The sequence below is a fragment of the Jaculus jaculus genome, chromosome 12, assembly GCF_020740685.1.
Source record: "Jaculus jaculus isolate mJacJac1 chromosome 12, mJacJac1.mat.Y.cur, whole genome shotgun sequence".
In the NCBI taxonomy this organism is placed as follows: Eukaryota; Metazoa; Chordata; class Mammalia; order Rodentia; family Dipodidae; genus Jaculus; species Jaculus jaculus.
The window spans coordinates 69,341,573-69,354,842 of NC_059113.1; the positions used below are offsets into that span (position 1 = coordinate 69,341,573).

At 43.3% G+C, this 13,270-nt stretch overlaps 1 protein-coding gene and 1 pseudogene across 5 annotated transcripts; one reads left to right on the forward strand and one right to left on the reverse strand.

Moving 5' to 3' along the window:
- LOC101601267 overlaps positions 1-1,194 on the reverse strand; it is a 135,283-nt pseudogene extending 134,089 nt beyond the window's left edge.
- A 4,541-nt stretch (positions 1,195-5,735) lies between these two features.
- On the forward strand, positions 5,736-11,305 carry Spry1 (sprouty RTK signaling antagonist 1). 5 transcript variants are annotated; one of them, XM_045131768.1, is made up of 2 exons: positions 5,736-5,857; positions 9,125-11,305. In XM_045131768.1, the coding sequence occupies exon 2, from the start codon at positions 9,180-9,182 to the stop codon at positions 10,137-10,139; it is 960 nt and encodes a 319-aa protein (XP_044987703.1). In that variant the 5' UTR covers positions 5,736-5,857; positions 9,125-9,179; the 3' UTR covers positions 10,140-11,305. The 5 variants fall into 5 exon arrangements, 3 of the variants coding, with proteins under 3 accessions (XP_044987703.1, XP_044987702.1, XP_044987705.1); XR_006632964.1 differs by lacking the exon at positions 9,125-11,305 and adding an exon at positions 6,444-6,881 and having other exon boundaries at positions 5,738-5,857; XR_006632965.1 differs by lacking the exon at positions 9,125-11,305 and adding an exon at positions 6,447-6,881 and having other exon boundaries at positions 5,749-5,857.
- The last annotated feature ends 1,965 nt before the right edge of the window (positions 11,306-13,270 follow it).

Consider the following 13,270-nt stretch of genomic DNA (forward strand, 5'->3'; position numbering starts at 1 on the left):
CAGGAGCAGACATCACCTCTCTGTTATCTATCTTCATCCCAGGACTGTGACTTGTGCACAGTGCTTTGTATAGATTCCTCAAAACAGTCAATGTATATTTAATAATTTCCAACATCATACAATAAAATTGTAAAATGAAAAAGGAAGAATACAAAACATTAATCAACATGAATATCCAATTACTAATCTTAGGCTCATTTTTCATTTTAATTGAGATTTGAAATGACTTGTTTTCAACAATAGGTGGCGCTTCACAGGTTTTTTGTTAGCTGAACTACATTAGCTAGATTAAAATATATTTGCCATCAAATTTTTAAATTAATACAAAAACTTAATATTTATATGAGGCTTTGGTAATTAATGGAATCTACCTGCTAGAAACACTGCCATACTTATGGGATCAAAGTTAATATTCCAAAAGAATAGAAAAGAGTCAGCAATAATATAATTTTTGAAAATATGTAGAAGCTGTATCAGTTTTTTTACTTTTCTACTTAGTTTCAACTTTTTTTAAAATATATTTTTATTTTTTTATTCTTTTAAAATTTTTATTAGCATTTTAGTTTCAACTTTTTTTTTTTTTAATTTGAGCGCGACAGACACAGAGAGAAAGACAGATAGAGGGAGAGAGAGAGAATGGGCGCGCCAGGGCTTCCAGCCTCTGCAAACGAACTCCAGACGCGTGCGCCCCTTGTGCATCTGGCTAACGTGGGACCTGGGGAAGCGAGCCTTGAACCAGGGTCCTTAGGCTTCACAGGCAAGCGCCTAACCACTAAGCCATCTCTCCAGCCCTAGTTTCAACTTTTAAAATGTTATTCAATCAGTTTTAAAATGCTTATTTGCATTTAAACTCTTAATTATCATGAGTTTACAAATTTTATAGGAAGGATTTTTCATTATTATATCTTTGTCTTAACTGGTAGTAAGATGTTAATAATTAGAATTCCATATAAATGATCAATGATCAATGCTAATTAGTATCTTAACCTGATGTCTGTGGACAACTGTTCTAAAATCACAATTAACACTTACCTTGAGCGTGTACACATGTCAAAGCAGTTACTTACATCTGAGAGTTTTTAGACTTGGAAAAACACAAATGAAACAGAATTAACTTGAAGACCATATAGGCAAATGTATTCATCATTTAGTGATGAAGCCTCTGGAGAAGGACCTTACCTGTTCCTTCATCATGGTGTGTCTGAAGTAACTCCTTGTGATAGCTTTCAGAGTACAAGGCACATGTATGTGTTTGAATCTATTAGCGGCACTGGGATCAGGGAGGCATGGTGTTGCTACTAATTACTGGTCATTGTGAGAAAGTAGGATCAGGGAAATTGAACATCACCCAGATAGAAGTGGCAAAAGACTTCATGTCATTTACTCCTTCATTGGCACCTTTGTTCATGATGCCTGTGGTACTGGACACAAGTGGCCATGGGTGAATATGATAATTAGCAAGAGTGATGTACATGATGTACAAAGGCAACACAGACAAAATTGAGATCTTCAGGGTGTGGTGGTGCACACCTTTAATCCCAGCACTCAGAGGCAGCAGTAGGATCACTATGGGTTCAAGACAACCCTGAGACTACATAGTTGGATTCCAGGTCAGCCTGAGCCACAGCAAAACCCTACCTCGAAATTTTTTTTTTTTTGAGATCTTTAATACATGTATGTAATCAATTATTATAGGACAGTTGAAATGCTTTTAAAAAGTGAATTATTCAAGTTTTCCATGAAAGTTATAAATTAAGGAGACTAAATATAAATGTTTTTAAAAACTTCTGGTAATTTGTGTGTTTTCTTTTTTCAATATTAGACATTCTTTTTTGCATGTGTGGTAGGCGTGTATATGCATGTCTGCATGTGTATGTGCAGAGGCCAGGAGTGGACACTGGGTATCTTCCTCAGTCACTGTCTAATTTTCAGTCTTTGGCAACATCACTCTGAAAGTTCCCAATCTAGTCTGATCTTGGAAGCTATAGTTTCACACTGAACCTAGAACTCATAGTTTCAGCATGCCCTAGGGATCTTCTTGTTTCTGCCTCCCTAGTATTGGTATTATAAGTACACCACCATGCCTGCTGATTCTGAACTTAGGTCTCATGCTTGTGTATCAAGCCTTTTATCCACTGAGCCACTCCCTGAGCCCAATATCAGGCTTTCTTCAAGTAGCACATTTCTATAATGAACTTACTAATGTGCTTTGTCACAAATAAAGGATAAACTATGGGCATAGGTTATTTCAACAGGAAACATTAAAGTGGGAAAGCCTCCAGAGATGTCCCAAGTTTTGTTTTGTTTTGTTTTAATGAAAGCACAATTTTGTTTTCTTACTGTTCTATTTTGAAGGGAAGCAGTTGCAGTTTTAAACCAAATCAGGTTCTTCCATGTTCATCTCTAAAGATTCTAGAGGCAGCAGGGTTATGATTCTCACCTTTTGTTGAGCAGAATTAAAAAAATGAGGTGTTCAGTTTAAGGGACATTTCACTCCTCATTTCAAAAATCAAATCTGTAGGGCTGGAAAGACGGCTTAGTGGTTAAGCGCTTGCCTATGAAGCCTAAGGACTCTGGTTCGAGGCTCAATTCCCCAGGACCCATGTTAGCCAGATGCATAAGGGGGCACACACATCTGGAGTTGGTTTATTCTCTCTCTCTCTCTTTCTCTCTCTGCCTCTCTCAAATAAATAAAAATAAACAAAAAATATCAAATCTGTAGAAGAGATGGCTCATCTTGCTTCCTTATGAAAACAAAGAACAAGTCAAGACTCAGAAGAGAACACCTAACATCCCTGAAAGAGGAAAAGGTCAGGACTCAGTGTGCAGTTGGCCAAGGTAAAAATGAAGGCAAAGAATTTTCCTTGTACAACCTTGCCAAATGGGCCTAATTAGCAAAATATTGCTACACAGTCCTGATGCAGCTTGAACCCTTGTCATGCCAGTTCACATATGGAGAGAAAGTGCCAATTCAGAGCCCTTTCCCTGTGGCCTCTCTTGGAGGGCAGACCAGGAAAATCACACATGACAGCTGCATCACAGAGCCTTGCATTGGTACACTGTACTCCATGCATTGCTGATCTACCTACTTCCATATTGAATCCAACACAAAACATCAAAGGATGTGAATTATGCTTCTGAAAATGTGGAAAATGTTTATGGAAAACTTACAGAGCAAGTTAGCCTATCTGTTAACTACAAAAGTTGTTTACAAAAGGAAACTGAACACAGTAGTCTTTTCCTGCAGCTTTTCTTGCAGAGTTTAGTTAATAGAAATTACCTACTTTTCATTGGTTTATCACATGTGTATATGCTAACTCATTAGCTTCTGTGACTATTTGTTGGCAAGTTTGTTTCTTAACAAGATGAAAGGTTATTAGTCATAACATAACTCATTATATAAGCAATAATATAATGTATGACTTCACAGAAACCTTGGGAGAATTGACAAGTTTTATTTTGCAAAAACTTGGAGCACATTATGGTTTTGCTATTTTTATTTTGGAAAATAAAGTAAATCAATGAATTTGTAGAGTCCTTTAGTACTCACTCTGTTTTTAAATTTATTTTAGATTAATAGCATTTATTAAGCATTACTAGATATTTTATCACTTCATTATTTTTTCAAAAATCAAAATAAGACATGGCTACTCATGTTTTCCCATGAAAGTGAAGGATTAGTCAGAACTTCCTATCCCACTTCATTTAAGCATATCATAAAATAATGAACTAGAAATTACTGTAAGATTTGCCCACTGAAACTTGCATTGTCTTTTAGAAGAGTTTCATACTCTAGTTATCCATTTCTAGCCAAGGTCCACTGCATTTAAATTTGCTAATTAAAATAATGTCTATTTTAAGCTAAAAATTATAGTTATTTCTAGCAAGTCTTAGAGACAATCAGCAAGTGAAAGTTTCATTAAATGTCATCTAGAGCCACAGTGCCAAGGCTCTTCTTACATGCAATGTAACAGCTACAGAAAAACCTATCGATGGCAGTTTAGTGTGAAAGGAGGTAAAGAGCCACTGGTTGGCTTTGTGGGGCATATTTGATTTCTAAATAGAACAAGACCCATGATGCCACTGTGTCAGACAAAAATATCATGTCTGGTTGAAACAGGCTGAAGTGTATTTTCTCAGAAATCTTTTAAATATACTTTTATAAGGTTTATGAACTAAAGCGCCCAGTGCTCCCTCACCTGGTTTTATCATGTTGGTAAACTGACCTCTCACACCAAGGTTTGGGCGATAGTCAGGAAGAACTAAAGAAGATTCTCTGATGTTCTGTTTCTGATTTGACCAGTTCAAACTCAGTCATAAGAAATATATTCATTAGCAAACTACACTGCATCTCCAAATCTATGAAAAAAGGAATGTATTCAAAAGCATCAATTTTATGTTTGAAAGCAGGCTGTTTAACTCATTCATAAGGCCAAGGTGAGGAGGTGGGTTCTTTCTTCCTCCTGGTTACCCTGTAGGCATTTCTGTCAGTTCATGCTCATGTTCTTTGAGTGAGTGTCCAGAGTACCTTAGAAGCAATTCTAAACATTACTATGGATGTTCACAAGAGCTCACACACATGAAAACTCAGGATGTAAACACCAAAACCACACAACAGTTTCAAAAGAATCACTTGGAAGTGTAAAGGAGACATTTAAAAATCACAATGACTTAAGAGTCTAGAATTCAGTTTAAAAAATTTTTTTTTGCTTTATGTTTATTTATTTATTTGAAAGTGACAGAGAAAGCGGGGGGGGGGAGAGAATGGACATGCCAGGGCCTCCAGACACTGCAAACGAACTCCAGACGCATGTCCCCCCTCGTGCATCTGGCTAACGTGGGTCCTGGGGAATCGAGCCTCGAACCGGGATCCTTAGGCTTCACAAGCAAGCGCTTAACCGCTAAGCCATCTCTCAAGCCCTAGAATTCAGTTGCTTTGCCAAAGACTTTACTCCTGACACTGCTGCATGGAAAAAAACTGTACTTGCTATTAACAATGTCTTTAGGTCTTAGGTATATTTTTTTAGTCTTTATGGAACTTTAAATTTCACATACAGTTCTCTTCATTGCAGTATGAATTACAGGGTTCTGCTAGTAACTGCCCAAAATTCTAGTTTATAAAAAGAAGCAAAATTTCAGCTTGTAAAAATAATTAAGATTATAATATCTTGGCAAATCATTTTTACTTTAATTGCCCTTTAGTTGATTTTAAAAATAAATTAGTTAGTGTTTTAGATAAAACTATACAAATATATTATTAAAGAGAGGGATTTGGGATTTTTTTGTATGATTTTTGTGAATTTATATCACAAACCAAGATAGAACAATTATTAAAAATAAACCCACATCGAGAAATTTAATGCAATTATATTACATTTGCAAAAGGAAGTGTTACTTTGAACTCTGATATTTTACATATTCTGAACTGTTATATCATCATGTCTTTATTTCAGTACACATTTTCCCTCTACTAATTCAACTTTAAGGGTGTAATATACAGATCCTCTTAAATGGGAGGCTGAAAACTTGATATTGACCACTAAACTCGAAAGTACTCTTTAATGCCCAATTGTAGTTGCAGAGTTTTTGGAGGCCTTTCCAGAGCTGGTTTACTGAAAGTGAGGAAATCCTGCTCCAGGTTTTCCGGCAGCCCGCGTGATTGACATGTGATATCACCGGGGGCGGATCCCCGGGTGGAGGTGGAGGCGAAGCTGAAATGCTGCAGAGCCCGCGCGGGAGCGCTCGCTGGGCACGCGGAGGTCTGCGGCGGCCCCGCACTCGGAGCTTCCCCTGCGCCCCGAGCAGCTGTAGGCACGGTGCCATGAGGCAGTCGGTCGTCTCCCAGTCTGTGCACGAGGTAAGAACCTTTCCTCCCTTTCCTTACGCAGACATTTTAGGCGTGATCAGGTGAGAAGTGCTTTTGGCCAGGAACCGGATGCATCTCTGAATTCGCTGTGAAGCTGGGATTACTGGATGCGTTTCCAAACAGCAGTGCTTTCCCAGGGCAAAGTGCTCAGGAAGCAAGTCCTGCGGTTCCCGAGCAGGGTCCCTTTCGCTTTTCCCCTAACAGAACAGCCGCAAGTTTTGGGAGTTTGAAACCCTGGCCGTTGATGCCGAAGACCGGCTGGCACCGGGTGTGCGGACCTAATGCATTGTTGGCGGCCGGATCCCGGGCGAAGTCTTGATTTAAAAACCTGAATATCTCGTCCCTGGGTATCGATTAACTGCGCGCAGAGGCGTTGCTTGGACTGCCAGCCGTTCCAAGGAGCAAAAACGTGCACCGCTGCATGTTGCCGGGGTTCGCGGCTGACACGGCGCCCGCGCCGGCCTGTCAATCACCCGGAGCAGCAACGGCGGCACTTGGCAGTGGCGGCCGGCGGCGGGCGCGGCGCGTCCGGGGCTGCGGAGGGGACTCACGTGTTTCTGTCTCTGATCGTCCGCAGCAGGCGTTCCGGCTGCGAACCCGCGAGGTCTGAGGCCGAGGAGTGAGAGCTGCCGCGTGAGGCGGACCTGCCGGGACCTGAGCTCCGGGGGACGCGACGCCACGCTTGCCCAGCGTGCGCGGTCGGACAGAGCCTCGGCCTAAGGCGGGGACCAGAGACGACGCCTGCCCGCGGGTCCGAGGGACCTGAAGCTCGCGCCTGCACCCCGAAGCGGGCAGCAGCCCCTCCCCCACGCACCACCGCGGCCTTCCGGAGGAGGCCGCCGCCGGTGCTCCGTCCCCGCGGGGACACGCTGTGCCAGCCAGGTGGCCCGCCGCGCCCTCCGTTCTGAGCGTTGGAGTCCGGGAGAGGATCTGTAAAGACCGGCCCTCGCAGCAGAAGAGTCCCCAGCGGATGTCCCCGCGCCGTCCCGGTCCTCGGCCAGCGCGCCGCGCGGAGAAGCGGCCCTGTCCGGGGGTGGCGGAGGCCTGGGGCCGGCCGGCCGCGGCTCCAGCGATGCGCTCTCGGCCGCCCGGCCGCAATTGATGCGGCGCGCGCTCGCCGTCCTCTCGGGGACCGGGCCCGTCGCCGCCGCTTCGGCCGAGGTGAGTGCGCGCGCGGGCGGCAGGTGCGGGCCGGGGTGGCTGGCGTCCGGTGCTTCTCGGTGGACGCGCTCGGGGGAGAGCCGGGCATGTGTGCGCGCCTGGGATGCAGCCCCACGGGGCGCCGGGGACCCCCGCCCGGGCGCCCCTGGGGTCTCCGCGCCGCTCCGAGCGCAGTGCGGCGCGAGGCGTGGAGGGGGCGCTGCCGCTTTAAGAGCGGGGACGGCCTCCCCTGAGGTCACGGCGCCCGCCTCCTCCTCCGGCCGTGGGGGAGCTTGTTTTCATTCATAACTTTCCCGGCCCGCCTGCGGGCCACTGCGCCTTCGCCCAGCTCGGAGGTGGTGCCGAGGGCGCCGCCCCGCGGGCCGCTGTCCACGCGCCGTCCCCGCCGCCCGGGTCGCCCTCGCCGGGGCCCGCAGCGCGGTGGACCCCACGGCCTCGGCGCGGGACGCGACCGCCCGACAGGTACGCTGCCTCCCGAGGCCCGTGGGCACCGACGCCGGCCGGACCCGAGCTGGCTGCTGTCTGGGCTTGTTTTGCCTGGCAGTTCGGAGAACCTTGTAAAATGCGAATTCAGTTTGTGCTGGAGTTTGAGGTACTCCACTTATTCCCACCGTTCCTGCCTTCCCTGTGGAACCAGACCTGGCACTTTTACACACCTTTTTTTTTTTTTTTTCCACGCATTGGGTTAAACTTCTGGTCATTTGGCTTTTTGTTTTTGTTAAAGAAGTGATAGCACTGTGAAGAATCGGACTTTTCTATCCGTCCTCTCATGTTATGCATGTGCCCAGCGAATGCACTGAAGGGAGAGGGGCCTCCGAGAAATTGACATACATTCAGAGTCTGGGGACCTTAGTTAACATCCCAAACCGATTTTCTTCTGCTTTATTCCTTAAGACGGCTCCCCCCCAACCCCGTTTGTCACTGGGTGAAAGTGAAGAATGGGTGTCTTCATTCCCGTCAGGCATTGCATGTGTGGATTTGGAAGGAATTTGTGAAAAATATGCTACTTTACTATTGACTGGAAATGTAAACTTTTGTTTGATTGTTTTGTGAAGAATACATTATAAATTTTCAATAATTTCTTAAGATGGAAGCATATTTATTTTTTATCAGGATATTAGTGTATTTTATTACAAGAATTATGTTGATTCAGAATTGGCAATGCTTTTGAAATCAGAGGTTTGTCAGGTAGATGGAGCTTTGTAAGTGGAAGGAAATACATATAATTAAGATGGCCGGGATTTCCTCTCCCAACTATAAAACCCTGACCCTTGTGCACAGAAGTTAATCTTGTTATGTGAGTTGTCCCCTGTTTGACTTTTAAAGAAATCAATTGCACGATTTCAAGTATGAACACTGTTACAACATTCAGACAGGCCCATTGAGTTCTCTCTGTGTGTGTTTTAATGCTTGTAAAATATCAGGTACTGTTGTATTCATTAATTTCTTTTGCGTCTCATGGAAGAGTAATTAGCTAGCTCTAAAATTCTGTTTTTTATTGAAAAAAAAAAACACCTTTTGAGATTCCACTTTAGCTTGGAAGAGCCACAGTGCTTTGAAAAAGGACTAGATTAATTTTTTTTCATTAATCTAAAGCTTGTAACAGCACACAAATGACAAAGAGGTAACTGCCCCCAAACCAATACTAATTTTTAAACATAGCAGTACATGTTTTCCTTTATGAAAATCACAGGTGAGTCCACTGATACTGAACTCTGGAGAGGAGAGCCATCCTCTGCTTACACTCTATTTTCCCTACGAAGCTTATTTCATTTTAATTATTTGTTAGATTTACAAATAGGAACACATTACTTCCTCTTGATTCTGCCTTTGAAAAGCTAGAATAACTTCAGATTTTTTTTATAGCATGAGGTCTTTTGCTTACATTCTTCTTATGTGATGTGGTCTACAGCCTCTCAAAGTTGGCCTGTGGCCAGAACCCGAGCGTCATTGTAATTCACTGATGGAGATCAGTACCAGGTGGTTTAGAAGGTTTTTAACTTGACAGGACCCCTCCCCGCTCCCAAATGCTTCCTCTCATTTATTTTCTTTCTCTCATAGGCACTCTCCCTCTTTCCATTTTTGGTCTTTTTTCAGGATTTCCGATGCATGCCAGGTTTCCACTGATTGCCACAATTCAGGATCACTACACATGGATCCCCCAAATCAGGATGGCAGCCGCAGCTCCTTAGTGGTGATCCAGCAGCAGTCTGTGGATGGCCAGCAAAGGTTAGACTGCGAAAGGGACATTCAGCCTGCTGCAATTCTGTCCTTAGACCAGATCAAAGCCATCAGAGGAAGCAATGAATACACAGAAGGACCCTCAGTGGTGAAAAGACCTGCTCTTCGGACGGCACTGAGACCAGAAAAGCAGGAAAGAACTCATGAAACCATACCAGCCAATGTGAACCACAGCTCTGAGCATCGTCCTTCCAGCCATCTGGGACATGCAGGACTCCCCAGCAGTGCCAGGGGCCCTGTGTTGAGCAGATCAACCAGTACAGGAAGTGCAGCCAGCTCTGGGAGCAACAGCAGTGCCTCTTCTGACCAGGGCTTGCTGGGAAGGTCACCACCCACAAGGCTGGTCCCCAGTCATAGGTCTGACAGGGCCATCCGGACCCAGCCAAAGCAGCTGCTTGCAGATGACTTGAAGGGTTCCTTGAAAGAGGACCCCACCCAGCACAAGTTCATTTGTGAACAGTGTGGGAAGTGCAAGTGTGAAGAATGCACAGCCCCCAGGACCCTGCCCTCCTGCCTGGCCTGTAACCGCCAGTGCCTCTGCTCCGCAGAGAGCATGGTGGAGTACGGAACCTGTATGTGCCTGGTCAAGGGCCTCTTCTACCACTGCTCCAATGATGATGAAGGGGATTCTTATTCAGATAACCCATGCTCCTGTTCACAGTCTCACTGTTGCTCGAGATACCTGTGTATTGGAGCCATGTCTGTGTGTTTACCCTGCTTGCTGTGTTACCCACCTGCCAAGGGCTGCCTGAAGTTGTGCCGGGGCTGTTACGACTGGACCCACCGCCCAGGTTGCAGATGTAAGAACTCCAACACAGTCTATTGTAAGCTGGAGAGCTGGCCTTCCCGGGGTCAAGGGAAGCCGTCATGATTTGTGGAGGTGGGTTGGACCTCATGAACTTTTAAGCTATCATAAGTTGTGGTTGTTAAGAAACATGCTGTTAGATAGTGACTGTCTTCTGTAGAGCTTTCCCCTGTTTTCTGCCTCCTCCTCTTTTCCCTGTTCCAAAGGTGGATTTCACTCTACTCTTCTCAGTCAGAGTGGACTGAAACTGCCTGCCTCACCTCTTAATAGCAGTGAGAGCCTCGTATCCATTCCTGACAGTGTTGAGTAGCCATTTTGTTCTGCAAGTGACTTTCCGAAGTTGTGTCCATGAACATGTGTCTGTCTACACCACGGCAGCTCAGCAGTGGCTTTGGCCAGGAACTGAGGTAGCAGGAAATTGATTTATTAAAAAACAAACAAGCACTTAAGTGCTTTAGTGAGCTCTGTATGGAATCTGCCTATAGTAAGAGCTGTCTTCATGGTATTGGACCCTTAAGCAGAGTGGGAGGATTTGTTTTTGTTATATAGTTTCCCTTTAGTCCTCACTGCCTCTCTCCTCTTTGGCTCTGAGTGCTAACTCAGATGTTCATGTGTTTTATTCCCATTTTTTTCCCTGTGTAATTCTGAGCTCACTTTACTATGGCAGTCTTCACACTGAAGATTGGAGACTTACACATTCCTATTCTAGCTTTTATATTTGTAAAGGACTCACATCCCTGCCCTCCACATCCTACACTTTTCACCAAATTTCTGTTGTCATTGAGGGCACTTGGGTAACTAAAGTTGAAGTTCCTAGTTCCTAGCTGATCTGCCTGTAGGCGTTGCAGAGCTTTGCTGTCTAAAGTGACCTTGGCTTCTTCTGGCTCTTTTAGACCCTTAGTTAACCAGCTGAGTGATTCTAATCTTCCCTGTTTTTTGTTTTTGTTTTTTTTCATTGCCTTAACCACAAATTGTGGTGCTGTTTTGTATATTTTATGTATAAATCACAAAGTTGAATTCTGGCTATTTTTAAGACAGAAGTCTGTTAAACTTTTTTATTGTAAAGAATATTTATTATGCGACTATTATTTTATGATATTTATTGCAAAAGACTGTTGAAATGTACTCATGTCTGAATATAACAAAATATCAATACTAAATGGAAAATAAGGTGACACGAAGAAAGAACATATGTTAACTATAATGCAGAAAATATATTAATTAATGTGAAACCGTCTCTTGACTTCTTCATTTATTAGCCTGCACTGTTGTGTTTTTTTTCTGTCCTGCCTTGACTTTCTCATACACACTCCTGCCACTTATAGTGTAGACACAGATAACCTCAAGTTGTAAGCTACATGCTTCCTAGAAAGTACAGTAGTCCAAATTTTATATTCCAAGTTCCGTTTTACCAAATCAAATGCCCAAGTGAATTAGTTTATAAAGGGTAAAGTTTTGTATGAGTAATAGCCCCTACTTGAGCTATCTTGTAAGCATGAGTTTTTGTTCTTGTTAGTTTCTTGAAATGAAGCAAAGCTGTAGGATTTTACAAGTTTTGCTCTTTGTTCCCTGGGTTAGTCAGAAATTGGTCTTCATAGTAAAACCTAAAGCATGTAGTTCTATAAACAGGCTATGAGCCTCTAGCACTGCTACTTTAATAAAGCATTTTAGAAATGAGGATGTAACCAAAGGCAGCTCATATTGCCAGAGAGGTGTTATACAAACATTCTCGTTCCAGCCTTGTCTTTTCATTTCCGTTACTATGTCTTTAGTGTGGTCTGGAAAATTATGCTTCCTGTCTAGTGGAAAAAATATGTAAGGGCCTGAAACTTAAGAGTCAATACTTTGGTATCTTATTTTTCAGTCTGCAAAGGCCAATAGGCCCAGTACCCCAGCCTCAGTCTTATTAGGTCACTTTGGTAGTAGGAGGTTGACATGTTTGAGCCCAAGATATCAGAACCCATCAGTTTTCTGTGGTCATTTCTCGTCCACTCTTCATAAGTAGATGTTGATTTCTTTTTCTCAGCCAAGTATGCAAATTCAGGAGAAATTTAGTTTGATGCTTGCTTGTTCATTAGGTACTGTGCTGTTGGCTGACATAAGTCAAATATTTTCTCTATGTTCAGCAAGAGTGGAAACTTAAAAAAATTTATTTTATTTTATTTATTTGCAAGTAGACAGAGAGCAAGATAGAAGAGAAACAGACAGACAGAGAGAATGGGCAAGCCAGGGCCTCTAGCCACTGAAAATGAACTCCAGATGCATATGCCCATTGTGCATCTGGCTTACATGGGTCCTGGGGAGTTGAACCTGAGTCCTTTGGCTTCATAGGCAAACACCTTAACTGCCAAGTCATTTCTCCAGTTCAAGAGTGAGAACTTTTAAAATGAGTATTTTTGTTGAAAGTCTATTTCATAATCTTAAACTGAACTTGAATGTTTTCCTCTCATACAGAAGTTATGTGACACCACAGCAATCATTATTTACAGTATTTTCTTGAGATTGACTCTTAAACAGGCTAGCAATAGGAGGCCTCAGGACCCTCTGTGGCTTTTTCTGTTGTTCATGTACTTGGTATAATTAGCAGTTGCTTTAAGAACTATCTGCAGCTATAGTAATAAAACTAAGAAGTACTAGCTTTTTTGAAAGAAATTATAACTTTTATGAGAATGAGGGATGAGTGTTTAACTTCTGGTGGTATGCAGAGAGAATTAAATTTATGATGTCAAGGTGGTACTAAGATATCAATCTGTGCATGGAAGTGACAATAGGTTTGCATTTCTGACCAACCATCAGATGTGAAACATATATACCTCCATTCAGACTTTCTCTTCTATAGTGTATTAAACCCAAGGAGGAAACACTAGGGTGTGTCCTTAAGTCTCGGGCTTTTGAACCTAATGTACCACAGTCATAAAGTGTGAAGGCTTTGAAAGCACTGGAATGTCTTACAAGGTGCTGGAATTAATGAATACTTCCTCTGAAAGGGGCATACCAAGTAGATGGGCGATGGACTAATTTCGTCACTTCACACATTGGTCCCTTCTACTCCAAATAAGACCCTGTGATGGACGATTTTGGTCTTCCTGGGTTTTTGTTATTTGTTTGTTGTTTGAGATAGACTCAAATTCAGCCTAGGCTAACCTTGAACTTGGGATCCTGCTTCAAAGAGTATGCTGCAATTACAGCACCCCACC